This window comes from Crinia signifera, chromosome 2 (genome assembly GCF_055691185.1).
Source record: "Crinia signifera chromosome 2, ASM5569118v1, whole genome shotgun sequence".
Taxonomy (NCBI): Eukaryota; Metazoa; Chordata; class Amphibia; order Anura; family Myobatrachidae; genus Crinia; species Crinia signifera.
Window position 1 is genome coordinate 359,916,502 of NC_139218.1, and position 27,307 is coordinate 359,943,808.

Sequence of the window (27,307 nt, forward strand, 5' to 3'; positions counted from 1 at the left end):
AAATGCTGTTTTGAATACTGTGAGGGGTGCAGTTTTTGAAATGGCATCATTTATGGGAGTGTCTCACATACAAGTCCCTCAAAGTCACATCAGAACTGAACTGGTCCCTAAAAAATCAGTGTTTGAAATTTTCTTGAAAATTTGAGAATTTGCTATTCATATTTTAAGCCTCCTAGTGTCCAAAAAAATTAAAAGGAGGTTGAAATAATGATGGAAACATAAAGTAGACATATGGTCTATGTTAGTTATTAACTATTGTGAGTGGTATGATTATTTGTCTCACAAGCAGAAAATTTAACATTTTGCAAATTGCAAAATTTTCAATTTTTTTACGACATTTTGGTATTTTTCACAAAAAAACACAGACTGTATCGACCAAAATTTACCACTAACTTGAAGTACAATGTGTCACGAGAAAACAATCTCAAAATCACTGGGATAAGTAAAAGCAAAAAAAAGTTATCCCCACTTAAGTGATACATGTCAGATTTGAAAAAAAGGGCTCTGTCAGGAAGGCAAAAACAGGCTGCGGCGGTAAGGGGTTAATATTTATGCAGATTAAACTAGGCTCACTAAATATAAGGGGGATACATACCCCAGCAAAGAGACGAAAACTCTTTACATGCTTAAACAAACAGAACATAGATCTTATTTGCTTGCAGGAGACCCATTTGTTGGCCAGGGGGTAAAAAATGACAGATGTTAGGATGGGTGTTCCTAGGCTCAGCGTCTTTGAATTCTAAATCATGTGGAGAAGCCATTTTGGCAAGGAAATCGATCTGTAACCAGGTAAAGTCGATGTACTCTGGTCCTGAGGGTAGATATCTTGTCTAAGGCGTCTCAGAGATCTAAATTTGATATTCTCACCTGTACTAGATAAGTCTCCCCCCCCCCCAAAAAAAAAAAGTAGTTACACTCCCGAAAATTGGAGTATCTATCCAGATCGCTTAACTTAATTGACACCTGGAGAGCCTATAATCCGATCAATAAGGACTACACATACCTATCACTTACCCATAACTCATGGTCTAGGATAGACTACATTTTAATTGCAGAACCGCTGTTCTCAAAAATGATCTCCCCGACTATCTCCCACCCCCACATTATCTGATCACGGCTTGGTCACCATTACGGTAACACTCAAACAATCTGAAGCCACTAAACCATTATGGAGATTCCCCTCCCACTTAGTGCAGTCTCAGGACCTGTGTAATAAACAGCAGTATGGAAAAATTATCAGTTAGAAAACGTGGGTTACGAGAAAGATAAACCAGAAATATTTTGGCAGACAGCGAAAGCTGTTCTCCGAGGTGAGATCATAGCATTAAAAAAAGAAGCAATCAGGTCAATATTTAGACTTACAATCTAAGCTGACCGCCTCGTTTCAAATGTTCAAGCAATCCCCCACTCCAGTAAATAGGGAGGCATATTTAACTGCTAAATCACATTATGATGACTATCTCCAAGAGATTGATATGTGTTAATGTGAATTCTTTTTTAAGTTTTATAAATTCGGTAACAGGGTAGGTAAACTACTTACTAATCTTTTGCATGGTTCAAGGCCTTATACGACCGTTCAACCTTTAATAAAAGAGGATGGTTCCCTAACAACATCAGACATACAAATCGCAGAGGTTTTGAAGAATTACTACCAAAACCTGTATACATCACCGATGTCTTCGCCAGATGATCTGATTGATCAGCATGTACCGCCCTCGGACATATCTTTCCCCCCTCTCTTTCGTACTGGGACTCTCTTCCTTTGCCCCAAGTCCAAAGCGATTTCCTAAGGTCATTGACGCTACCAATTACAGTAGAAGAAGTGAAATGGGCCATTGGACAGTTGAAGCTGGCAAAAGCACCAGGCCCAGACGGCTATTCGAATGAGATTTTTAAACTCATGGCGCCTTTTATAGCTGGCCCTCTAACTGCTTGCTTCAACACCGTAGTAGAGCATGAATCTCTACCGGCATATTTCTCTGACGCTATTATTAAAGTGCTCCCGAAAGCCGAACGTAATCTGAACTTACCCGGATCATACCACCCGATCTCCCTTTTAAACGTTGAATATAAATTATTTACAAAAATCTTTGCAGAAAGATTAAAACCAGTCTTACCGAAAGTGATTCATGATCTCCTAGACACCAACGCTTGCGCCTCTCTAGACTTTCTCAAAGACAAATTTAACATCCCAGCTTTAAGTTGTTTCACATATATTCAAATCCGTCACTTTTTTCATTCGCTCCCAGCTTATTCTATCACCAGACCCCTAACTCTTATCGATTACACCTGCCTACACCAACCTCTCCGTAAAGCTATCATTTCATCACTATACAACCACCTACTTCTCGCTAAATCCCCACCCCAAACCCTAAACATGAATCCCAATGGGAAGAAGATTTAGGCGATCCGCCAGATGATTTGGAATGAAGAAAGGTCTCGATGGCGCTGAACTGGTATGTCTCTCGAAATATGTGTTGCTCGTGATTTAGGGCAAATAAGTATATGAAAAAAACTTATTAGAATTTTCAAAAAATTATTTTAAACGAAGGTGTTTACAAAAAACACTTAGTGGGGGGGATTCGTACCCAAACTCACTGGTTAAATATGTGGTAAAGGTGTATAAAGGTATCTTTTTAGGGGGTCCACCCGTGCAGATAGAAATAATTTGAATACCAAGGTAGTTGAACAGTGTCCTAAATGGCGTACCGTACTCACTGTATATACAGGAGCTTGACGCCTATAAATTTTTCTTTTGTTGACACTTTATACGAAAAATGTTCAAATATCACAAATCGGTGCCTACCGTACTCACTGTGCAGGTAGGTGGGATAAACATATAGCGGTTTCTTTGAATGGAGCCAGGTCTCTCAAATTCTTATCAACCCCATCCCGGGGGTGTACAGTATATACAAAGAGAGGAGGACTGGTCTCAGTAAAAGGATTTATTACTGGTACAACTGATATGTGGCCAATTGGCCAATAGCCACAAACAGATAGTCCAATAAACACAATAAAAACAAAGATTAAAACACTCACTTCTCTGCCAACATGTTTCGGCTGTCACAGCAGCCTTTTTCAAGGTAGAGAGTGAGTGAACTGACAGTGATTAAGTAGCATATGGAGAAAACACTTCCGGGTTAAAATGATTAAATATCAAAATGTCAAAAAGGATCTAATAAAGTGCATAAATATACTCCAGAGATACCGCTCTAGTGGCGGATAGGCTGGGAGAACTTACTTTAGAACGCTTATTGCTTAATAGATGTTTGTTCACAAGGTTTTAACGCAGTGGAACGCACAATCGCGTATGACTTCCGCGATGTGGAACGCAAGACCGGAAGTATCGTTACTTCCGGCCAGGTCATTCTCCAAGTGCCTCCCATACCATCTCCGGTCTGTGCGGCGCACAGCCGGAAGCTAGATGGTACAATAGTATATATCTACCGCGATGTGAAACGCGGATGTGTCTCTCCCAGCCGGGTCATTTTAGTAAATGCACCATAACACGCTTCCGGTCTGTGGAACGCACAGCCGGAAGCTAGGTAACGCTATGGGACATCAATAATGAATCCTTCATATATATATAGCGCACCATAAAAGTAACAATATTTATACATAATGCGGCAAGATGGGCATATATTACCAATATAAATATTTAAATATTAAAGATTGGCAAATATTAATGCCGCAAATGTAGAACAAGGATATCTAATTTATACTGTGTTTTCTCCATTCACAAAAAATATGGATAATAAATACATTTATAATTACAAATGCAAAAAGTATACAAAAAATATTTTATAAAAATACAAAAATACTACAATTACAATAATTCCAGTATAAAATAGTTTAAAATGGTATAAAATATTTACAGAAACCACTTCAATTCAAAATCGTGGTTCAAGCCATCAGGGGATAAAGTCGACAGATTAAAAATCCATCGCATCTCTGTTTGTGCGAGGCGAACATCTCTATTATTATACCTCCAGTTAGTTTTAACCATCTCCAACCCCCAAAAGCCTGTAATAGACTTGGTGGAGCTATTGTGTTCTTCCAAAAAATGTTGTGAGAACGGATGTTCTTTAAAACCTCTTTTAATATTTCGAATGTGTTCGGCAAGGCGATTTTAAGACTCCTTTTAGTCTTGCCGATATATAATTTCTCACAAGAACATCTGATGGTGTAGACCACGTAATTTGAATTACACGTAATGAATTGTTTCGGTTTAACAAGGGAATGATTTAATTCAATCGCTGTAAACTTTCTAGTGGATGAGGGACATGATTTGCACATAGCACAGTCGCCACAGCGGTGAAAACCGTTATTACCCTTATCCACTAGAAAGTTTACAGCGATTGAATTAAATCATTCCCTTGTTAAACCGAAACAATTCATTACGTGTAATTCAAATTACGTGGTCTACACCATCAGATGTTCTTGTGAGAAATTATATATCGGCAAGACTAAAAGGAGTCTTAAAGTTCGCCTTGCCGAACACGTTCGAAATATTAAAAGAGGTTTTAAAGAACATCCGTTTTCACAACATTTTTTGGAAGAACACAATGGCCCTTATTCAGATCGGTGCGGATATTCCCGCATTCTTACGGAGCGGTCCGCACGCCACGGTGTTTTGCCGCATGCGGCCATCGTCCGTAGAAACGCCCACGTGTCCTCCGCATTCGGACGGACTCACTCTTTAAGAACAGGGCGTGTTTACGGACGACATACAAACCATGCGTGTGCGGGAGAAACACTCAGATTCTGCACGGTATTACAGAGTATTACAGAGTATGCTCGGAAATACCGCATCCGACCGGGAGCCAAGCGGTGCTACCGCCCGTAAGCGGAGTATTTACGCCAAACAACCCACTATTATGTATCTTCTGCAATACATCACATGACCCACTTATTCAATTACCTATCCTCATAAAAAACTTCTTATTTGGAATTGGAATCAATTAGATGCCAATATATCCTTACAAGCATGCCTAACACATGCATTGCACACATTAACCCTTACAGCAATTGAAGTGCAATGGTTTCAATTAAAGCACTGACAAGCGTCCTATTAGTGAGTAATGAGTAAAGGAGTCGATTCTATTGGGTTCAGGTGTTAATGCTTGTAGTCATTAGGCGTACGTTCGCCTACCGCATGAACGAGTGGTGTCCGCAAAGCAATAGTACACTTGTGGACACCGCACATTTCTTCCCTTTTTGATCGCGTGCATTCGGAGTGGTATCCGAATGTACGCCCCCCAACATAAGTGTACTCCCCCGTGTCCGCCCATGTTTCCGCCCCGTTTTGCCCACTTTGAAACTACGCCCATGTGTCATTCCGCATGACGCCCATAATACGCCCATATTTCCCGACTGATTGCGGGGAACAGTTTGGGACGGGATTTGGCCGAACTGGTACGGAGTCAAGGCCTGGCACATGCGCGTTGCGTTCTCCACGCATGCGCAGACGGCGTAAAGACGCGATCCGAAAGTATGCGGTAAAGTCCGCGTCAATCAGAATAAGGGCCAATAGCTCCACAAAGTCTATTACAGGCTTTTGGGGGTTGGAGATGGTTAAAACTAACTGGAGGTATAATAATAGAGATGTTCGTCTCGCACAAACATGAGATGCGATGGATTTTTAATCTGTCGACTTTATCCCCTGATGGCTTGAACCACAATTTTGAATTGAAGTGGTTTCTGTAAATATTTTATACCATTTTAAACTATTTTATACTGGAATTATTGTAATTTTAGTATTTTTGTATTTTTATAAAATATTTTTTGTATACTTTTTGCATTTGTAATTATAAATGTATTTATTATCCATATTTTTTGTGATTGGAGAAAACACAGTATAAATTGGATATCCTTGTTCTACATTTGCGGCATTAATATTTGCCAATCTTTAATATTTAAATATTTATATTGGTAATTTATGCCCATCTAGCCGCATTATGTATAAATATTGTTACTTTTATGGTGCGCTATATATATATGAAGGATTCATTATTGATGTCCCATAGCGTTACCTAGCTTCCGGCTGTGCGTTCCACAGACCGGAAGCGTGTTATGGTGCATTTACTAAAATTACCCGGCTGGGAGAGACACATCCGCGTTTCACATTGCGATAGATATATACTATTGTACCATCTAGCTTCCGGCTGTGCGCCGCACAGACCGGAGATGGTATGGGAGGCACTTGGAGAATGACCTGGCCAGAAGTAACGATACTTCCGGTCTTGCGTTCCACATTGCGGAAGTCATACGCTATTGTGCGTTCCACTGCGTTAAAACCTTGTGAACAAACATCTATTAAGCAATAAGCGTTCTAAAGTAAGTTCTCCCAGCCTATCCGCCACTAGAGCGGTATCACTGGAGTATATTTATGCACTTTATTAGATCCTTTTTGACATTTTGATATTTAATCATTTTAACCCGGAAGTGTTTTCTCCATATGCTACTTAATCACTGTCAGTTCACTCACTCTCTACCTTGAAAAAGGCTGCTGTGACAGCCGAAACATGTTGGCAGAGAAGTGAGTGTTTTAATCTTTGTTTTTATTGTGTTTATTGGACTATCTGTTTGTGGCTATTGGCCAATTGGCCACATATCAGTTGTACCAGTAATAAATCCTTTTACTGAGACCGGTCCTCCTCTCTTTGGCCCTTATTTTGATCTGAGCGGTACGGACCGCGTGCGGCCGTACCGCCGATGTTTACACTCTGCACATGCGCAGAGGTCACTCTGCGCATGTGCAGGGGAATTCGCCGAGTAAAAAATTTAGACGCCGCAAAGGGGGCGTATAGGGGTGTGAGGGGCTTAATAGCCTCATTACCCTATGTATACGCCCAGCGTTTCATGGGCGTTCCCATGCAAATGCGGGGCGTATGCATGGTAATGAGTCTATGACGCCAGTGATGGGGGCGGAAAGCTGACATCGCCGGATGTCAGCTGCCTGCCCCAATACAAGCTTTCACACGGACGATTGTCCGTGTGCTCTAAGCTTGCGTGAGCGGGGGGAGCGTGCGGCCCTGCCTTCGATGGTCATCGACCATCGAATGCAGGGGGCAGCTCCCAACATGGTGGAGGCGTACGCCCCGCCATTTTCATGCGGATCGGCAGCCGTCCGTGTACGGACGGCCGTGCCGATCCGTCTTGTAGGCGGGGATTCGTCTGGTGCGGTCGGAGCCGCATATGCGGCTCGACCGCACCAACCAGAATAAGGGCCTTTGGCCCTTATTCTGATCGGTGCGTACTTTTCCGAATTATTTCGGATGGCGTTTTTTAGCTGTCTGCGCATGCGTGGAGAACGCGACGCGCATGTGCCACGCATGGTCTCCGTACTTGTTCTCATTAATACCGTACAGAAATGTGCACCGCAATCACTCGGGCAATATGGGTGTGTTATGGGCGTCATGCGGAATGACACAGGGGCGTAGTTTCAAAGTGGGCTTAACTGGGCGGAAACATGGGCGGACACGGGGGAGTACACATATTTTGGTAGGCGTGCATTCGGACAGCACGCCGAATGCACGCGAACAAAAAGGGAAGAAATGTGCGGTGTCCAAAAGGCTACTCTTGCTTTGCGGACACCACTCGGTCATGCGCTAGGCAATCGGAACGCCTAATCAGGACGGACGCACCTCAACCAATGTCACCTGAACCAAATACAATCACATACTTTACCCATTACTTGTTAATTACACGCTTCTCACTGCTACAATTGGAAGCATTGCAGCTTAAAGGGAACATTACATGCTGCACTTGTCACACACTTTTACACTGCAAATAATGCACACAACTTAATATTAATAATACTAATACACATGGCACTTCTGCATGTATCAATTAATATAGACATTTGTGGGGCCAAAATAACATTTATTAAAGAAACTTTTGAATAAATTACAAAAACATCACAAAAAAAATGGTACCATAACAGGACTAAAAAGAAATAATATAGAATAAATAGCCACAGCAGAATCATTAGGAACACATCAGGTGGCTTCACAACAAAAGTACAGCACCAACACTTCAAGTACAGCACACAGTAATGGTAGCCGAAACAGGGCAACAGGGGAACCAAACATGACATTTGAACCGCTGCCAAAAGTGGTGACCCTCGGCACGGATTTGGACACAGGATGCTGACACACACAGCTCAATGGAAGATTTGGGAAGACATAACGGTGGAGATTAATGGGGACACAAGTTCATTTGCGGGCACGTTTGCCCCTGGCAGGCTCCTTGCCACGTGCAGCAGCTCTTCAGCCTCGTCCACGGCCAGAGTCAGATGGTGGCTCATGTGGAGCACATGCTGGTGAGGGGGTGGATGTTCTTCCCCCTCTGGCAGCAGGGAGTGATGGTGTTGGTAATGCACCCGAAGCGGGTGACATTAGGGCCCTATTGCTGGTAACTAGCTCCACCATAAGTTCATTATGGCGGAGGAGGAGGTCATTTTGCCGCAGGGCTTGATCAGCCAGCACCTGCAGGCTAGCAGCAATAGCTTGCTGGCTGTCACTCATAGCTTGCTGGCTGGCACTCATAGCCTGCAGGCTCGCAGCAATACTCTGCTGGCTGGTGGTCAAACCCTGCAGCACCTCCTCGGCCCTATGCACCCGCTCGAATGCTGACTCTCCCTGCTGCACAATACTATCCAGCACACGGCCCCACATGGACAATTCAGCCGCGGACAATCCAGGCTGCTGCTGCACGGGCCTGCTACTGGGGCCAGGTGGCACAGACTCCACAACCTCCTCAAGAGAATCTGGACCAAGCGGTGGGGATGCTGTTGAACGAGAAATTACCAATTACCACCATAGGCGTGCGCAGCCCATTTTCTTAGGGGGTGCACCAATGGAGGGACGTGTCTATCACCGCCTACTGGGCGTGTCCATCACGCCTACTTGGCGTGTCTATCAACACCTATTGAGCATCAATACAAACTAAATAGAAGGTAACTTATTTATGTATTTGCACTTCAAAATGATTTATTCCCTCACGCCAAAAATGTACACCGTAATCCATAATACACGTCACACACCCATTACCAGTAAGCCACATGCCACAATGCCCATTACACGTTATGCCACACACCATAATGCCCATTACGCCTCACACTGTGAAGCCCATTACACATTATGCCACACACTGTGATGCCAGTTACCCATAATTTGATACCCATTATACATTATGCCACACACCGTAATGCCTAATACAAATAATGCCATATAAGTACAGCTTACCTATATGCTCGTTGCTAGGAGTTACATGCTTGATACCAGAGAATTCATGCTCATTGCGCAAGGGGGATTACATGCCTGTTGCCCAGGGGGGATTATATGCTCATTGCCCATCAGGGGATTATGTTCTCATTGCCCAGCCCTGTGCCCCGGGAGACATACTCGCAGACACAATTACAGCCATGGATGGGGATCATTTAAACAGGATGTGAAGGGATTATATCTGAGAAAGAGTTTGCTGGTGGCATAATCCAACTCTGAGCTGAATCAGCCCTAGGCAATTGCTAATGCCTAGCGCTGGCTTTATCCACCGTGAGACACCCTCCCCCCACCTCCTGACCCCCAGTGTATTCAGCGTCAACAAGAACAAACACGCCGGCTCCCTGGTGGCCATCCACGGCACACTCACCCTCCAGCAGCCACAGAAGCGTTCTGCACACCTTCACGGAGAGGGACAGACAGCACAGCATAGCAGGCGAGTCTGACGCCCATAAGAAAAGAGTGCACGTGTCCGCGCACAGCCCCCTGTTGATTGGTGTCCCTCTGCTGTTGAGCTCCTGCAGATCAACAGCAGCGGGACGCCAATCAACAGGGGGCTGTGCGCAGACATGAAGTAGGCTGCTGGACACGGGTGGGCAGGCTGCAGCGGGGACCACTTCAATATGCTGCCGCAGCAGCACTTATCAGCAGCCAGCCCGGCCGAGCAGCATCGTCATTGCTGCTGCCGGTGAAAATGAGGTGCTGCAAATGTTGGGGATGCCGATCATTAGGAGGTGCCTGTGCACCCCTGGCACCCCCCGTGCGCACGCCTATGATTACCACACATTCCATGCCAAATTTAAAACATCTACTTATGGCCTGGCAAATAATTACCTTCAAGCGTAGAAGCCATCACTTCCGCTGGGGACTCGCTGTCTATAGTACTCACCCCCCGGACCTCCTCCACTGCAATGCAGCACTGGGCCATCTCTTCCAGGGGGGTGAGCTCCAGCTTTGATGGCATGGGGCCAGCCCCAGAGGTGTGGCTGTGTTCCCACCGCTGGGTCAATTTCTTCTTGAGATTGCCTTTGAAGTCGTGCCACCTGCAATCAAAGTGTACATATTAATACATGTAACTCCTCATGTTTGCTGTAGCACCCATTGCAATATGAAACATAATACAACATGTGCCTACTGACACCAAACTTACATTATATTCATTTTTCAAACCAACCCTTAGAAGATACAAAAACAGTCACCCTCCAATAACTATCAATTCAATGTCATGGCCAACATGTCTGTGCCTCCAAGCAACATGAACACCCATTGCCCAACTCCATCTAATATTGAATGTAAACATTACTGGACTTGTACTACTCAAATGTAACACACATGTACTTGCCTCTTCTTAACATGCTCCGTCTGACGAACTTGTGGAGCCACTGCATTAATCTCCGCCGTTATCTCCTCCCAGATCTTCCATCTCCTTGTGTGTGTCAACTTGACCGCTGGGCACTCTATTAAATCACGTGCCCGGGTCACCAGGATATCAAGCTCCCGCGGTTCATATGCCATGTTTCTTGTGGTTGGTTCCTCTGTTGCCCCACTGCGGCCACGGGCACGGCCAGTGGCACGGCCACCGGTTGCTGTACTTGAAGTGCTGGGCTGGCTACTCTGTTGGGAAGCCACCTGCTGTGTTCCCAATGATTCTGCTGATGCTGAGGATGGGCCAGCTGCTGATTGGCCTGATGTTGATGGGCCATCTGGGTGCTCTGGGTTGAGGGGGACATAGGTGGTGTTGGCCTCCATGCGGGACAAGAGATTCTGCACCACCTGCTCTTCCTCTGACTCTGAGCCAGCCATGTTTGCAACAAGTGTTTGCACTAGGACAACTTTAAATACTATTTCTGTAATTGGCGTTAATCAGCTGCAACCTGCGTTCCGTACGGCCGCGTCCCGTACGCCAGCGTCAACCGTGCGGCGCATACGGGCCGCCCCTTGGTGTTGAAAAATATTTCCAAAAAACCTGGCAAACTCAGTAAGTCTGATTTATTAGCTAAATGCAGATTCCAACACCAATGACCAAATAAAACTGAGGTCACACATGAAATGTATATTTGAATGTACTTCTGTACTGTGCACTTGTTTGCTATGTAGTACAACTGACACTACCCATTCCATATGTCAATCCAGTCCACCACTTAGCCACAAGTAATCAGTGCTAGCATCCAAATCATATGTGAAAGCACTCCAAATTCAGGTTAGATGCTAGCTACTTTTCATTCCACCTCTGTAGTAGGGGCCAGTAGAAGGTAAGTGTACACATGGCAGCATGGCCTAATTTTGGGAAAAGGTCTGCCACTATTTGCTATGTTTCTGCTGCATAGCTTTCATTATAAATTAGCTGTTTAGTACCTTGTTGAGTTAGGTGTAAGTGTCTAGTGATGCAGACTATTTCACCTGTTGCTTATACCCATGTTTGGTGAATGTTATAGATTAGATATAATGTGTTTCCATCTTATTTTACACTGTTTAGGATGGGTGTGCGATGCAATGGGTTAGCCGTCTGTTCGGGCGCATACACGCTGTTAGTGTAAAAATGAACAATAAAGTTAATACCAAATATCACTCTGATCAACCAATGACAGCACATGATTGTTTGATTTGTGCCATTGCTAAGATGGCGGCTTATGGCAGAGCAGCACCTTTTTCGCCAGCAGAGCTGAGGACACTGGTCTCCGTTATGGAGACCAGGCTGGGGCAGGCGGGCCCCTTTATAACGAACAGGCAGAAACGCTCTGCCTATGCGGTGGCCCGCCGCCGTATATACGCACGCACCCAGGTGCGGCGGACCATCGCTCAGCTGGAGCGGCGGTGGTCCGACCTCCGGCGCAGGGAGCCAGAGAGGCTGCAATCAATAAGGGCCAGAATTGCTAGATGTGAGTATTTCAACAGTAAATGTGGATTTGGACATGATTGCTTACCTGACATTATTTAATCCACTAAGGTCACCAGCCTGATCATGAGTTAAACATGGCATACAATATATGAGTGCTACTTCCTGTTTGACACCCTGTAATGGTCATAAAATATGTTATTGGGGAGGATTAATGCTTGTGATGCTTACAATGGGCCAAATGTCACAGCATACCTGCCATGTTACAGGCTGTGTTTTGTAAAGGCCACTGAGGAGCTGTTTGCATGTACAATTTTCAGTACTTATAACCTTTGCATTTATAGGTTGATAAGGCTTAATACAAATTACCACTAATTGGCACTTTTTTGATTTTTCCCAAACACAGCACGTGCACGAGCAAGACAGGCCCGGGAGGAGGCAGAGGCGTCCCAGGCCCAGGAGGAGGCAGAGGCGTCCCAGGCCCAGGAGGAGGCGGAGCCAGCTATGGGCGAGGAGGAAGAAAATGAAGAAGGGGTGGCGGAAGAAAGGGATGGAGTGGAGGAGGATGTGTGGCCAGTGGAGGCAGAGGTGGTGGCTTTCGACCACGAGGTGGCAGCCGAGGAGGAGGTCGTGCCAGCCGAGGAGGCCCAGGAAGAGGGGGAGGATGAGGAGGCCTGTGAGGTGGAGCAGCCGGCCGAAAGTGGTATGTATACATAAAGAATCGTTATTCCTTTTGACATCCACTATTTGATATGTAGCACTGTTGATTCAAATGTGTTTAAAAATACTATAAAGGCAAACAACAAATTGGGTAGCAACAGACACACTTTGCGGTTAGATAGGGTGGCCAAACCATCCCTTTCATCCTGGACACATATTAATGACACAGGTTGTGCGGATGGCTTTCAGGTCGAATTGAAGTGCCACTGAACCTGTGTAGTTAATCTGTATCCAGGAAGAAAGGGATGGCTTGCTCATGTAAGGGTTACATGTCCCTGCTGGTTGCATACAATCTGTAGCCTCATATAGGTGAGTAGAGTTTACTGGTGAATGATCTTTGTAAACTAGATTCAGTATGGCCTAAATGGAGTATGGACAGGCGTGGCTTATACTGGAGTAACAAGTGGTCAGTGCCCCTGGGCCCTCCTCTAGCTAACCACCCCCTGCGGTCTGCATGTATGTTTTGCACCATAATTGTGTGTGGATTTGGTCTTAGTAATGCTTTTGAGCATGGGAGTGGGTTAGTGCTGCAGCCTCCCCTAACTGGCATTCTGACAATGATTTCTGGAGCAGACCATCAGCAGGCAAGCCATGCTTGATTGCACAAATGTACTGAGCATTCCTGAGAGTTGTGTAACTCCCCTGCCAGGCTCCATCATATAACAGACACTGAACTTTGTTTGCCGAATTGTGATTGGTGCAGCGCGTGGCATGCTTCTCAGAGCTTAGTCATGGGTGGGTTTGGATTGAGAAGGAGCAGTATGACTGTGAGGTGTTCTACAGAGTAAAGGGTAGAGGGCCAAAATCAGGCTTTCCATGTAGTATGTATGCATGTATGTATAGGTGTATGTCTCATATATATAGTTAGATATGTGTGTATATATATATATTTATATATAGATATATATATATATATATATATATATATATACACACACACCTGTCACAATGCATGTTTAAAATGTAGGTTTGACTATGTTAAATGTATGCATGAATATCATTAGTCATTTTTAAATTTGAATTTCCTCCACAGGTGAGCCTGCCCAAGCAGAGGAGGGTCGCCGTGGGGCTCTCCTTCGTCTACGAGGCCTGATGCGGCAAATGTTAAGCCTCATGGACAGCATCATTGATGCAGAAAATTAATTGTCACTTTTTTATTCTTGTTTCTGAATAAATATTTATTTAAAGTTCAAAGTTGTCAGTGTTTTTTCCTAACATGCTAAAGTATATGTGTAAGTTGTTTAAAATGTTTAAAATAAGCAAAATGTACATAGTGTATATAGATGTATGTTAGGGTCACATGCTGTAAGGGTTAATGTGTGTCATGAATGAAGTAGGAATGTGGGTTAGTATAGATGAGCATTTAATTGATTGAAATTGATAACAATCCCTTTTTCAGGAGGTTGCCTAATAGCCTAAGTGGGTCATGTGATCGCTGTGTGTACTCAGTACAAAAGTGTTGGATTGTGTGTAAATACTCCGCATCGGGGCGTACGGACAGCTTTCCGTTCGTTCTGACGCGGTAAGACCGTGCAAGAATCTGTACGTTTCCACCGCACACGCACGGTTTGTATGTCGTCCGTACACACGCCCTGTTCTTAAAGAGTGAGTCCGTCCGAATGCGGAGGACACGTGGGCGTTTCTACGGACGATGCCCGCACGCCGCCGCACAGCGTGTCGTGCGGACTGTACCGTAAGAATTCGGGAATATCCGCACCGATCAGAATAAGGGCCTTTGTATATACTGTACACCCCCGGGATGGGGTTGATAAGAATTTGAGAGACCTGGCTCCATTCAAAGAAACCACTATATGTTTATCCCACCTACCTGCACAGTGAGTACGGTAGGCACCGATTTGTGATATTTGAACATTTTTCGTATTAAGTGTCAACAAAAGAAACCTTTATAGGCGTCAAGCTCCTGTATATACAGTGAGTACGGTACGCCATTTAGGACACTGTTCAACTACCTTGGTATTCAAATTATTTCTATCTGCAAGGGTGGACCCCCTAAACAGATACCTTTATACACCTTTACCACATATTTAACCAGTGAGTTTGGGTACGAATCCCCCCCACTAAGTGTTTTTTGTAAACACCTTCGTTTAAAATAATTTTTTGAAAATTCTAATACGTTTTTTTCATATACTTATTTGCCCTAAATCACGAGCAACACATATTTTGAGAGACATACCAGTTCAGCGCCATCGAGACCTTTCTTTGTTCCAAAGCATCTGCCAGTGAGGAGTTCCGAGTGCTCCTCCATTTGGGTCGGTGGCTGCAAGGACAGATAGCGCCTTGGGACTTTTCTACACTTTTTGTGTTTTGATCCGCCAGATGATGAATCTTAGTAATTGATTCGGGAAAGAATCGCCAAATCCTCTATTTCGACTCTGATAAAAGAAAATTCACTAAAAGTGTACTTTAGATGGTACCTAGTCCCAACACGTCTGCGCAAAATATTTAACTCCACCTCCGAATGTTGCTGGAGAAGCTGCGGGAAAGAGAGTACTTTCCTACACATTTGGTGGTCACGCCCCAAATTAGACGAATTCTGGAATGAGGTGACCCACCTCCTCAGTGGGGTCTTTACCCGCCCTATAGCTAAATCGCCATGGTCCTTCCTTCTCGGCCTCCCCATTGACGATATGAGCAAAGAGGCAGACAAGCTTTCAACACATATTCTTTGTGCCACCCGTTGTCTCATTGCCAGTCACTGGAAGAACACGAACCCCCCCTCCCGGCAGCAGCTCATTAATAAAATTTGGTACATTGCTGCCATGGAAAAAATTACGGCTTACCTTCATAACGCTTCCCACAAATTCCTCCTGATATGGTCTAACTGGTTCAGTTATAATGGCACTACCCTACAGGATCCCCACACCCACTCCACTTCAGACCTCTTGCTCTGACACACATTTTGATCGAATAACTACTAATGCTATGAAAACGTCACTGTTTTTCACCTAATCTGATCGGTGTAGCCGTATCTAGGACCCGGTCTAGTGGCCAGATTCTCTAAGCTTCAAAAGTGATAAAATAGAGAGTGATAAACAGCCAGCCAATCAGCTTCTGCCTGACATTTTTCAAACACAGCCTGTGACATGGCAGGTAGAAGCTGATTGGCTGGCTGTTTATCACTCTGGATTTTATCACTTTTGAAGCTTAGAGAATCTGGCCCTAGGTCTCTTCTTGTATCTCTATCACTTTATCTGCCCTGGGCCTACTATTAGGTGTGCCTTTCTCTATCTCGACTAACCTCCTCAATACTCCATCTTTCTGTTTATTTTTCTTTTTTCTCCACTCCCTCTCTTTCCCTCTACCCCCCCCCCCCCCCCCTCCGTGCTCTCCCCCCTTGTTTAAGAGTATCCAAATCTTTGATTGTTTTCCTGACGCTGTCAGGATTTCTTGAGTTTTAATTCTCCTGACCGAGTAATTGGTTATTCTGCAATATTCCAAATCCTTAGCGGTTAATTTGTTTAAAACAATCTGTTGAATTTGAGCAGCTAATTGTACCAGTGACATGCCACAAATATCATCTTGTTTGACATGTACATTATATACTTATGTCTCTTGTAAGCATATATTTGCTCTATTGTTTACTTACTTTTTTGAAAACATTAAATAAACGCATAAAAAAAAAACAGTCGGTACTTGTGTAGTATCACGGCGCCCATCGCATCGCAGACCATAAGGCATGCGATGGTATGCGATGCGATATCGTGCGATGTTCCCCAATGTCATACAATTTTAAAATTGTATGACATTTTATATGGCATACAATGCCATACAATGCGATCGGATGCGATTATAACTTGTATAAGCACCCTAATGGGTGCTTACAATGTTAAATGCACCCCCACGCCACCCCCCAGTATAAACGTGAACCCGAAGCGTGGCGAGTGCAGCGAGCCCGCGAGGGGCGGCGGTACGTGTCCTCCGACCTTTTTATACCCCCACTATCCACGTCGGCGTGGAGTTGATTTTATAAAGTGTGGCGAGCCCGAAGCGTGGCGAGGGGACGCGCATAACTTCACATGTATTCGTAAAAACAAGGGATGACGTTATACAGCTACATACGTTGTCCATGAAGTCTCTCAAATCCTCCTACCTCCAAGAAGTACATTTACGTACTATCCATCGGGCTTACATCACACCCTACCAACGACGACATATGGTTCTAGAGGAAACAGGCCGCTGCACCAAATGCGGAGCCGCAGAGGCTAATTTCTCACATTGTATGTGGGACTGCTATAAAATAAGGAGATTTTGGTGCCAAGTTATCTTTCATTAACGTGACTTTTTTCAGTAAATCTTACCCCAGATCCCTCAGCGTGCATGGGACTAAATTTTCAAAAGCGGAACTTAGAAAAGATTGACACTCAAGCTTTGCCACTTCTGTTGACGATCTGCACATTGGCAAGGAAATTAATTTTAATTATGTGGATAAAGAAAGCAGCACCTCAACTGTCCACTGTTAAGCGAAAGTTAATACAAATTTTGTATTTCGAGAGAAAATATGCACGCTTAGAGTAGGTACACACCAGGACGACTATGGCCCCATCCCCTCAATCTAGATCCAATTCCGACCAATTGGATGTAGATTGTAGGTAGATTGGGCCCTTTTTTCCCTGTTCTGGTCCGATCCCGATCTGATGCGCGGCCCCGCGGGTCGGTCGTTATTCAGATCCTACCTGCTGCAGGTAGGATCTGAAGAACGACCATACAGCCGGGTGCGGGTCGCCATCGGATCGGACCCGCTCACGGTGCACATCGTGAGCGGGTCGTGCCCCCCTGCGTCACCGTGAGCGGGTCGGACGAGGCACTGACGACCCGCTCACGATGTGCATCGTGAGCGGGTCGTCGTGGTGTGTACCCTACATTAGACATTCATAATGGAGTGTACAAATTTTATTTGAAATGGTCGTTGTTTATAAACACGTTAGATGAAACTACAAAATTACCTCATCTCTGGACTACTCCCTAGGCTAAGATTATTTAAGGTGATGCCTGTGTTTTGTCAATATTTTAATATTTCAATATATAGGTCACTCCAATCACTATGCAACCTCTATCCCTCCCTTCTTCCCTATCCCTTCTTTCCCAACCCTTCTGTCTTGTTGTGGTTATAGTTTGTATTGATATTCATGCTACTGAACATAATTGTTTGCACCTTGCCCATATGATCCTGCGCAATTCCCTTTGATGAATATACTTGTTTCTGCATTATTTGAAGCGAAAATGTGCAATGGAACGAACTGAAAAAACGACTGTGTAGCAAGTCATTGGGCATGTGTGCCTACCAATTTGTTTCTTTTCTTTTTTTTTTCTGTAAATGAAAATATTCTAATAAAAAGAATGAAAAAAAAAAAAAAAGACTACTGTAGCGCAAAAGACTGAGATGGAGATCTCCATAGTATGAGTATGAGAACAGGATGAATTGAGATGTGAAGTGATTATAAATGAAAAGTACTTCAATGAAACAATTTATTGCAAAGTAGAGCAAGCGAAGATACTAAAAACAAAGAAGTGGTTACAATTTACTTATCCTGGTGGTTCATCTCCATCCATGGTTTTGCAACCATTGAGGCTCTGTGGCCAATGGCAAGTCTGTTTGTGTGTCCCATCGATGACTTGCCATTGATGCTACACCATTGTTGGCATCCAGTACATTAAGAATACATTGGCAGCATCAGTCTGATGGCAAATGTCTGCTCATGCACAGATCTCTGCTATCTATTGTTTAAAAAGACAGAACATTGGTGGTAGAACCTTCGAGGTCCATCATGATTTTAAGTAGATAAGTCAAACATTCTGCCAACAAAAGTTTTTACATATTTTTATAAAAAAAAAAGGATTGCTAAGCCTAAGGCAAATTGGGCAAAAAAAGAAAAAAAAAATTCAAGAATTTTCAGTTGAAAGCACACAGTGGCAGTGAAACCTGTGTGATAATGACCCTCGACCAATGATGGGGGATAATTGAATACTGGCCCCAGAGTGTATACATTAGCCAAGTCGACACTTATAATGTTAAGTCTTACGATGCCAACATGGCATCTCATAGTCTCTCATTGAGACTATGTTGACATGTCAATGACATAGGGAGTTATTCAGACCTGATCGGAGGGCTGCGAATTTGCAGGCCATCCAATTATTGATTGACTATGCATGTGCACGGATCATAGCATGCATCCGCAGGGCCTTTCTGCGAAAAAATCCTGCTTTAATTTTTTTGCTGGCAAGTTGATTGACAGGCTGATGACATTTGGAGGCTGATAACCAGCCATTAGTCGGCGTGTCAGGGAAAACACAGGCACCCCCAGGTGTTTTTCCCAGAGATGGTGAGTGCTTGTATATGGATTTGCAGCTATTTGCTGGGGCTACAATATTTTAGCAGCCCATTCGCAGGCTTGCACAGGGGTGGGTTTTAAGGCCCCCTATACACTTGTGCAAGGTATCGAATGTAGCAACGCCTGGGATACCTGGGCAACTTCCGGCAGCTAGGATTGCATGCTATATATCTTATGCGATCCTTTTCCATACAATGTATTACATGTGATCCCAGTTATGGCTGTGGGATACGACAGATCCATCTGGTGGCCCTGACAATCTCCGGATCCGAACCTATTGATCGGAATTGGAGGTAAATCATACTCTGTAAAGCGCTGCATAATATGTATGCGCTATATAAGAAACTGTTAATAAATAAATATGTAAGGGCATTTTTTGCAAGATTGTTCCACCTGACGGGTTGAAAAAGGGCCGTATTGTACTAGCGTATTGGGGCCTTTAGATATCAACAATGACGTTGATGTTGTGCTAATCAGAATGTCCTCTTGACATACAGTACATGTTGACATTATTAAACTCTTAACACTTTCAACTCCAACATAACATGTGTATCCTCTTTAAAGTGAACCCATTTACCATCCCTCCAACCATTATTATCTGTCGCAGAACAAGATAAGTGTATATTCTATACAGAAAAGCAATGGATACCAATTTGACACTGGAAAGTGGTGCAAGCCGGGTTGCAAACCGGGTACAAAGTCCCAGGTGCGACTCATCTTGCAAGCGCTTTCATACTAGCTGCCCGACCCAGCATAAAGCCAGGTGGGTGATGTAATCGGGAAATGGGGCCGGGGCAGCGCTTGGAGATGTCAATATCTCCCAGCGACGCTTTTAAAGTACAGTGAGCGGGATCCGGGTCGCGTCGACCCGGGATACCCGTTCCCACTGCCCCTGGACCCATGACCGTCCCAGGTCCAACCCTGGTCAAGACCCGGGATGAAATCCCAGGACCGACTTGGACCCGGGACAATCTTCCAGGACCCTTTCACACTGACCAGTTTCCCGGGTGGTTGCGCATTCATGTGCAATAACCCAGGGAAATATTTGTCAGTGTGAAAGGGGTATTAGATAGTCAGTGCTGTGTTCATGAATAAAATGATAAAATAACTACTTCAAATAGCACTGGAAATAAAATGAAACAATGCCTAGTTATTGGGCAAAGTAAAAATCAAATAGTGATGTCCTATATCTCCCTTTACTAAATATTATAACATAAACTCAGTATTGAAACTAAAAAAATATTAAAACAGAGTATTATTCATTTTGTTTCCCTCAACACCCCACAGAGGCCCTACTACACTCCGGGAGCGCGCACAGAAGACTCGCGCCGGGCAGGCAGACGGGGGCGCGCAGGTAATAAGCAGGGGGCGCGCCTAGCTCCGGCCTGCCCTGCTGCTGTCTGCTGCTGGCGGTGATCGGGTGAAGATGGCGCCGGGCGGATGGAAATCCTAATGACAGTCTCCAGGATCGCTTCTATCTGTACCATGGTAGGTGTCAGAGGCCCTGCGAGTCGGAGCCGCTGGAAGGGGAACGTGCAGCTTCGGTGCCCGGGTCCGGGAGACATGGGGCTGCTCCGGGGAGCGCGCCTGCTCTGCGGGACGCAGCTGTAGGATAGGCTGGGGATGCACTGCGGCCTAATGCTAGACCTGATCTGACCGGTGCAGTGACCTATAAGGCTGTAGTCCTGTGCATTGCTGTTTGAACTGTGCCATCCTCTCACCCCATGCGCCTGGCAGAGCCGCACACGCAGGTAGAGGGGCTGCAGGTGTGCAATCACAGCATCAGTCCTAGGCATAGACTACCTGCACCCATGCATGCTGCTGTCACTTGCCTTCTGACATGCCATGGCCACAGGTGGTCCCCAGTCATGCTAACAGGCAGGATCAGCGCTATGGAGCAGGTGTGGACCTGGTGCTATTGGGTATACTGTAGGTGTTCCTATCTATATAATAAATGCAATGGTGCATACACAGCATGTGGTGCACAGTGTGGCACACTCCAGCTCACGCTAGTGTCACACCAGCAGTGTTTCCAGAAAAAATCCCATTAATTGTCTGATAACCTGCAGAGGTAACCAGGTTTCTGCAACACATTAACCAGTTTTGCAAACCAGACATGCAGCGTTCTGTAATGCTTCTGCATTATTCTTGTTGGGTATATATGCATATTTGTAACATGCCGCTGTACACCATGGACAAAATGCGGTGATAAGAAGCACTTGTATGCATTGGTGTTATTGATCTGTGGTTGCTTAAATGGATGTACAGTATATTGCGTACAGCTTGCAGTATGTGTCCTGGAGTTTATTTCAAAACATAACACAGCTGTTGGAAGACTTGGGTTCAAAGGTTACAGATTGGAGCAGTGATTCTCTTCCTGTCAGGTGCATTTTGGTTGTCTGGCTCAGCCGCAGGTGTCACAAGGTGTCCCTGCGTGAGCCGTACAATCCTGCAGCCCAAAGGGCATGTTGGGATGTGTTTTTTTTTTGCTTGTATTTTTGTTATCAATGTGCTCATTTGTGCAATGATTTCCAGTATTTGCCCGTGTGTAAATCTTAACTCGAAATGACAGGAATGTGAAATAAGGATTATTTTATTGATGCTACACACTGGAAGATTGCAGTCATTAACTTTTTTATAGCTTGTTCTTATAGAATGTTTACATATGCTGAATCGTTATTATGATCCAGGCACATTATTACTAATGCGGGCTGTATACAGTAGGCTAGGGGTTGTTGCCGTGTGGTGTCTGAGCTGTGTACGGATTCACTGCAGAAACCAGAAATTCATGTTGCCTTTTTGGAAGTCTTTCGCATTGCTACTTCAGCTTCTGTGACCGATATTACAAGGGTGTAAAGCATATAGCGTTTGACCTTGTGGGATATCATGAATTGCTGCCATAGAGAATAATGTTGCAGTGTTACTGGAGTTTTATAAACTTTCCACTGGCAAAAAAAACTTGCTGTAAATGATTGGCATCTTAAACACATTTATTTTCATTACAGCGGGCAAGTTCTTACCACGTGTTCCCTTCGTTCTTTCCTGTGCTTGGACTCGGGAGAGATGGAGGTGGAGAGGTGGGAGCTCTTTAGGGATCATTGATTCCGTCAAAGAAACTCGTTCACATTTTAATACAAGATAGTGATTGTGAACACAGAAGGAAGTACGCTAAATGTGCTGCACATTTTTTGTCCTCCTTTTCTGCTCATCCATTCTGTTATATGTATGTGTGTGCACAGGGTCTCTTGTTCCATATCTGGTTCTGTCCCACCTGGATCCAGATAAAAGGATGAAACAGAATGGATGTGACTACAGCTTTTATGTTGCTGATTGTTAAGTTGGGTACACACTAGATCAGGGGTGGCCAAACCGGTCCTCGAGATCTACCAACGGTCCATGTTTTCCAGATCACCTAGCTGGTGCACAGCTGAAGTCATTACTAACTGTCACATTTTCAAACCTGCTGCATTCATTCCTACTATAGATCCACAGGTTGCCTGGAAAACATGCACTGTTGGTAGATTTTGAGGACAGGTTTGGCCACCCCTGCACTAGATGATATGTCCCCTGATCTGGCAAATCAGAGTGACATATGGGGTGCATTGTGTTTACCTGCTGTGTCGTTTACGCATTCCCTCACGTTATCATCCGTGCATGCAGGACTGAGAGGAGACATTGCTAGTGTCCCATCGCCCACAATGTCACACTTGGTACACATTGACTAGAGTGGCGTATTTGGGGTTTATTAAGTTCAGGGCACTGGGAATAGCATCAGGAGGGAGGGTCTGGAGCTAATCAAATCACTGCTCTGTTAAGTCCGACTACTGGATTCCTGCTTGCTTTCCTCCGGGTGTGGGAGCAGAAATCTGGCAAAACTAGGTCCGCAATGTTGTTTTGTGCCCTAGAGCAGGGCACTTAAGTTGGAGAACGACAGTTGTCCTGCCTGACCTCCCTAGCCTTTTTCAGGTCCCGGTGAATCAGAGGCTGGACCGTCATTTGACCGGTTATTTTATAATTCTAATACCCGCCGCTGCCCGTCCTGTTGAACACCCACCACGGTCTCGTGCGCTGCGGATGTCACACACGTGACTTTGGGAAGATTTCACCCTATTTATCGGCCCAAAGTGCCAAAATCGGGTCAGAATCGCATAGTGTATGGGCACCTTTAGACCCGGGAATTTTGACCCGGGTTGTCCTTTTCACACAAGAAAATGACCCGTGTTGAATGTCAAATTATCGGATGTTTAACTCAGTAATTTGCTTTTTCTGTATGAAAGGAGTTTAATAAAAAAATATATATACTGTATTAAATCGCAACTAAACCGTGGATCCCTTACCTGACACCTGGATTTAACCTCGGTTGAAATAAGACACTTTGTGCACAAATGACCTTTTCTTAAGTCTGGGAGCAGGTATTTGCCTCTGTGCCGTTGTTGTCAAGTCTCAGATTGCTTAGAAAATGCCCCTACATCTCTCCATGTGTAGTGGCCATAGCGATGAGCAGCCCAGAGCGTCATTATCGCCCGGCAATTAATGTCAAGCATGCTTGATAAAGCTAATTAATCACGGGTCAGGGCCAGTGTTCGCATCTGAATGCTGAAGCTATGTATTTGATCATGTTATCAACCAATAGTGTGATTAGGCTACAGCCTAAATGCCCATACACACGTTCAGCAGCATTACAAGGGGTCCCAGGTGCCATGGATTAGGCATGGGCGCCTGGAACCTAATCAGGCCCTCCTAACACAAGCACATTTTAAATCTGGTGTTTGTTTTAGCAAAGTATGAAAATAACATTTTAAAATACAATATAATGATGTTTTGCCATTGTGATTGACTGACCTGTTCAGATTTTGAAAGTCTGTTTGTATACTGTATGTTACCAGCACAATGTATAGTGTTACCAGCACAATGCAGTGCAGTCTCTCCTCAGTAATACAACTTGCACAAAATAACTGCGGAACACTGCACATGACATTCTTCTACACAGTAACTACAATGATTGACTTGGCAACGGTTGAATGAGAAGCATGTTGACATTGAATACCATTATTTTACTCATTTAATGAGATTGACAGATGACAAATTGACACTCCTTTTCCTGGAACTTGCATAGTCTTTAGCTATTTGCTTAAAATATAATATATAAATGAAGAACATTCTGGCATCACTGTGAGATTAATGCATTTTGGGCAGTTCTTGCTATAATGTCATGAGACAATTATTAGAACATGCGCCAGTACAACCACGCAAGCATGTACTTCCTGACCTTAAAGGCATGCACTTCTTGTGGAACGTTAACCTTCTCAAAGTGGAATAAATGTTAACTTACAGACCTTTTTTTAATGTCGACCTTTTGACCATGTCCAATTTTTTTATTTGTCGACCAACAGTGGTTGACCAACTGACTGTCAACCTTTTAATTGTCGACCCTATGATCATACCCCCCTCCCTGCATGGGGGCTAGAGCGCAAGGCAACCAAGTGTCCTACTGATATTATCAGCACTTACAGTTGGTATTTAAGCTTTGATGTGTTTTATACTGTTCTGAAACTTCCATTTACTCATGCTCCAGTCACTTAAGCTCAGTCTGTTGAAAATGTTCAGCTGTAAAGTTTTTTTTTTTCTTTTCTCCTCCATTTCCAAGACCAGCGACCTTTTTTTCCCTTGTGTGTATACTATCAAATCATTGTAATTCTTAAAACATGTACAATGTTGCATTGACAGTGAAATGTTACTTGTAACATATAAGTTTGCGTACCTGTGATATGCTGACCATGAATTGTTATTATTATTTTAATACCCCTTTCACACCGCACTTGTTAAATGGTATATTGCCATTTTTTTCCCATTTCAAAACGTGGGAGTTGATTTACCGGTTAAAGATAACCGGTATTTCAAAACGTTTAAAAAGCAGAGTCCTACACGATTCAGAGCTGCTGTTTATGCAGTGAGAATGGCTCTGAAACGGTTTTTAGTAAAAACAACAGATTATACCCCTTTCACATCGCAGACACGGTTTAAAAACCGGTATTTTAAAACGGTAATTAAAACGGGTCAGAGCCTTAACAGTGACCCAGATTACCGTTTTAAATACCGGTTACGTGTCATTCACATAGCACTTGAAACGTTTCATCCAGAACACGTTTCAAGTGCTATGTGTGCCTTTTGCCTGTGCTAAGAATTTGGGGTACAGGCGTCCTTTAACCCCTTGAGTGGTGGGTTTTACTGGGGCAGGACAAACCTACCAGGGCAGGTTTATCCTGCCCCAGCAAAACCCACCACAGAAAGCCAGAAGCAGCCCGCCCCCCTCAACCTCCGCTCCGGCATTAGTACGCCGGAGCTTCCTTGCTGCCTCTCTCCCCGAGTCCCCCCTGCCTAAGCCGCGGCGCCTGTCATATTTAGCAGTGACGTCGGCGGCAGGCTGGGGGATGTTCGCTGCTCGGAAGGACTCCGAGTCCCCCCGAGCCTGGCCGACCATGTATGCTCAGACACTGCAGCGCGTGATAGTACAGCAGGCATGTGCCAATGTATGCACCCACATTGTGTGTTTAACCCTAGTTTAACCCTCGGATGGTATCCCAGAGGCGCATTATCATACAGGATGAGTAGTTTTTTTTGGTGTTCAATGCGTGGCTGCTGAGCTCCTAGGGTGTGCAGGTATATCAGTGCACACACTTTAAGAGCAGGATAAGAGCGTGATACTGCTGCAGAAATGTGCTGGTGTATGTAAGCACGCTCTCTGTTCTCCCTCGCCTGAATGCCAGAGATCTAATCGCCGGAGCACAGGTACAGGGGGGGGGGACAATGACTGGGGGGACAGAAGGTGGTCACAGGGGTGTCCCGTACAGGTGCTGCGCCAGTGGTGCACACCTGGACACCACTGGCGCGCACCTATTGTATAGCAGTGGGATTGTGCTTGTGCTTGTGTTGTTTGCCTGAAATACCGTTTCAGACAAACTGTACACATTCACATTGCACAAAAAACGGCAAGGAACCGTGTAGGACTCTGCTTTTTACACGGTTCGAAATGCCAGTTAACTTAAAACGGTAAATTGCCTGTGGTGCATTCACAGTGCACCCTTAAACGTTTTAAAAAGGGAAAAAAACGGCAATATACCGTTTTAAAAGTGCGATGTGAAAGGGGTATTACAGACCTGTGATAGGCTGTCCCCTGTATTCTGCCTTTAAACGTGTTCAGGGGATTAAACGGGTTGACTGATGTGAATGGTACTTAAACGGTAATCTACTGCAATGTGAAGGCTCAGACCCATTTTTAATACCATTTAAAGATATTGGTTTTGAAACGTTTTGGCAGTGTGCAAGCGGTATAAATGACATTCTTGATGCTAACTTGGAAATGCAGTGCACTGCGATTAATTCCTGGGCCTTAGTTGCGGTAAACTGCTTTTTTCAACTTGAGTGCCCAATGCAGTCATTTGAATAACTTGGGCACTTAAGCTATGAGATAAATTAGTGTGAAGAGAATGGAGTCCATCCTCCCCAACTACCACCACCAACTGACCCAATAGAACATACACTGAATTGATGAAACCTATACACCAATTACCTTTTATTTGCACGTCACTGCATTTTTATCTTTCTTGGTCTTGTAATGCTTTTTACAATGCAGGATAGCTTGGAGGGTGCCAGTGATTATGAATAACCTGCAGGACAGGACTGTGAATAATATTAGTAGGCATAGATGCTTTTTACGAACGTTACTATTACTCCTAACCGAATACCCTCCCCCCCACCGCATTGTAACCCGTGTAGAGTGCCCAAGATGGATGCCTCATGTGGTATGCTTGTGAGAGCGCTTGTGTACAATTCATGGATATGAGGATAATGTAGGTATCGATAAGCCTTCGAAAGTGCGAGAAAGTGTTCAAAGCACACAAACCCAGATGGTAAATAACTACCATGAGGCAGCATTAGATTGGTTTGGCCGCCTTGTGTGACTAAACGCAGCGCTGTCGCACGTGTAACATGCTAATGGGGGTCTGATCGCTCCAATAGATGCACAGCAACAATTGTAGTGTTCATTCTAGCACCCTCTATCTTTGAAAACCCATGCAGTTCCTCTTCCCTTCTTGGGGTGTCGCTATCTGCTGTGT

General features: G+C 44.5%; 2 protein-coding genes across 2 annotated transcripts in view; both read left to right on the forward strand.

Moving 5' to 3' along the window:
* The first annotated feature begins 12,479 nt into the window (after positions 1-12,479).
* On the forward strand, positions 12,480-14,281 carry LOC146059189 (uncharacterized). Its single transcript, XM_083171313.1, has 2 exons — positions 12,480-12,823; positions 13,874-14,281. Exons 1-2 carry the CDS (start codon positions 12,625-12,627, stop codon positions 13,981-13,983), a joined length of 309 nt encoding a protein of 102 aa, XP_083027439.1. The 5' UTR covers positions 12,480-12,624; the 3' UTR covers positions 13,984-14,281.
* Positions 14,282-20,520: 6,239 nt separating this feature from the next.
* Positions 20,521-27,307, forward strand: part of USP12 (ubiquitin specific peptidase 12) — a 55,599-nt gene continuing 48,812 nt past the window's right edge. Inside the window, exon 1 of the mRNA XM_083169876.1 lies at positions 20,521-20,678. Coding sequence (XP_083026002.1) covers positions 20,631-20,678 — 48 coding nt within the window. The 5' untranslated portion in view covers positions 20,521-20,630. The remainder of the gene's footprint in view (positions 20,679-27,307) is intronic.

What these genes read in the sequence shown, in the direction of transcription:
- LOC146059189 (XM_083171313.1), top strand. Translation starts at nt 12,625, where the DNA reads ATGGGCGAGGAGGAAGAAAATGAAGAAGGGGTGGCGGAAGAAAGGGAT. An exon ending in GGAGCAGCCGGCCGAAAGTG is followed by an intron (nt 12,824 to 13,873) that starts GTATGTATACAT and finishes TTTCCTCCACAG; the next exon opens with GTGAGCCTGCCCAAGCAGAG.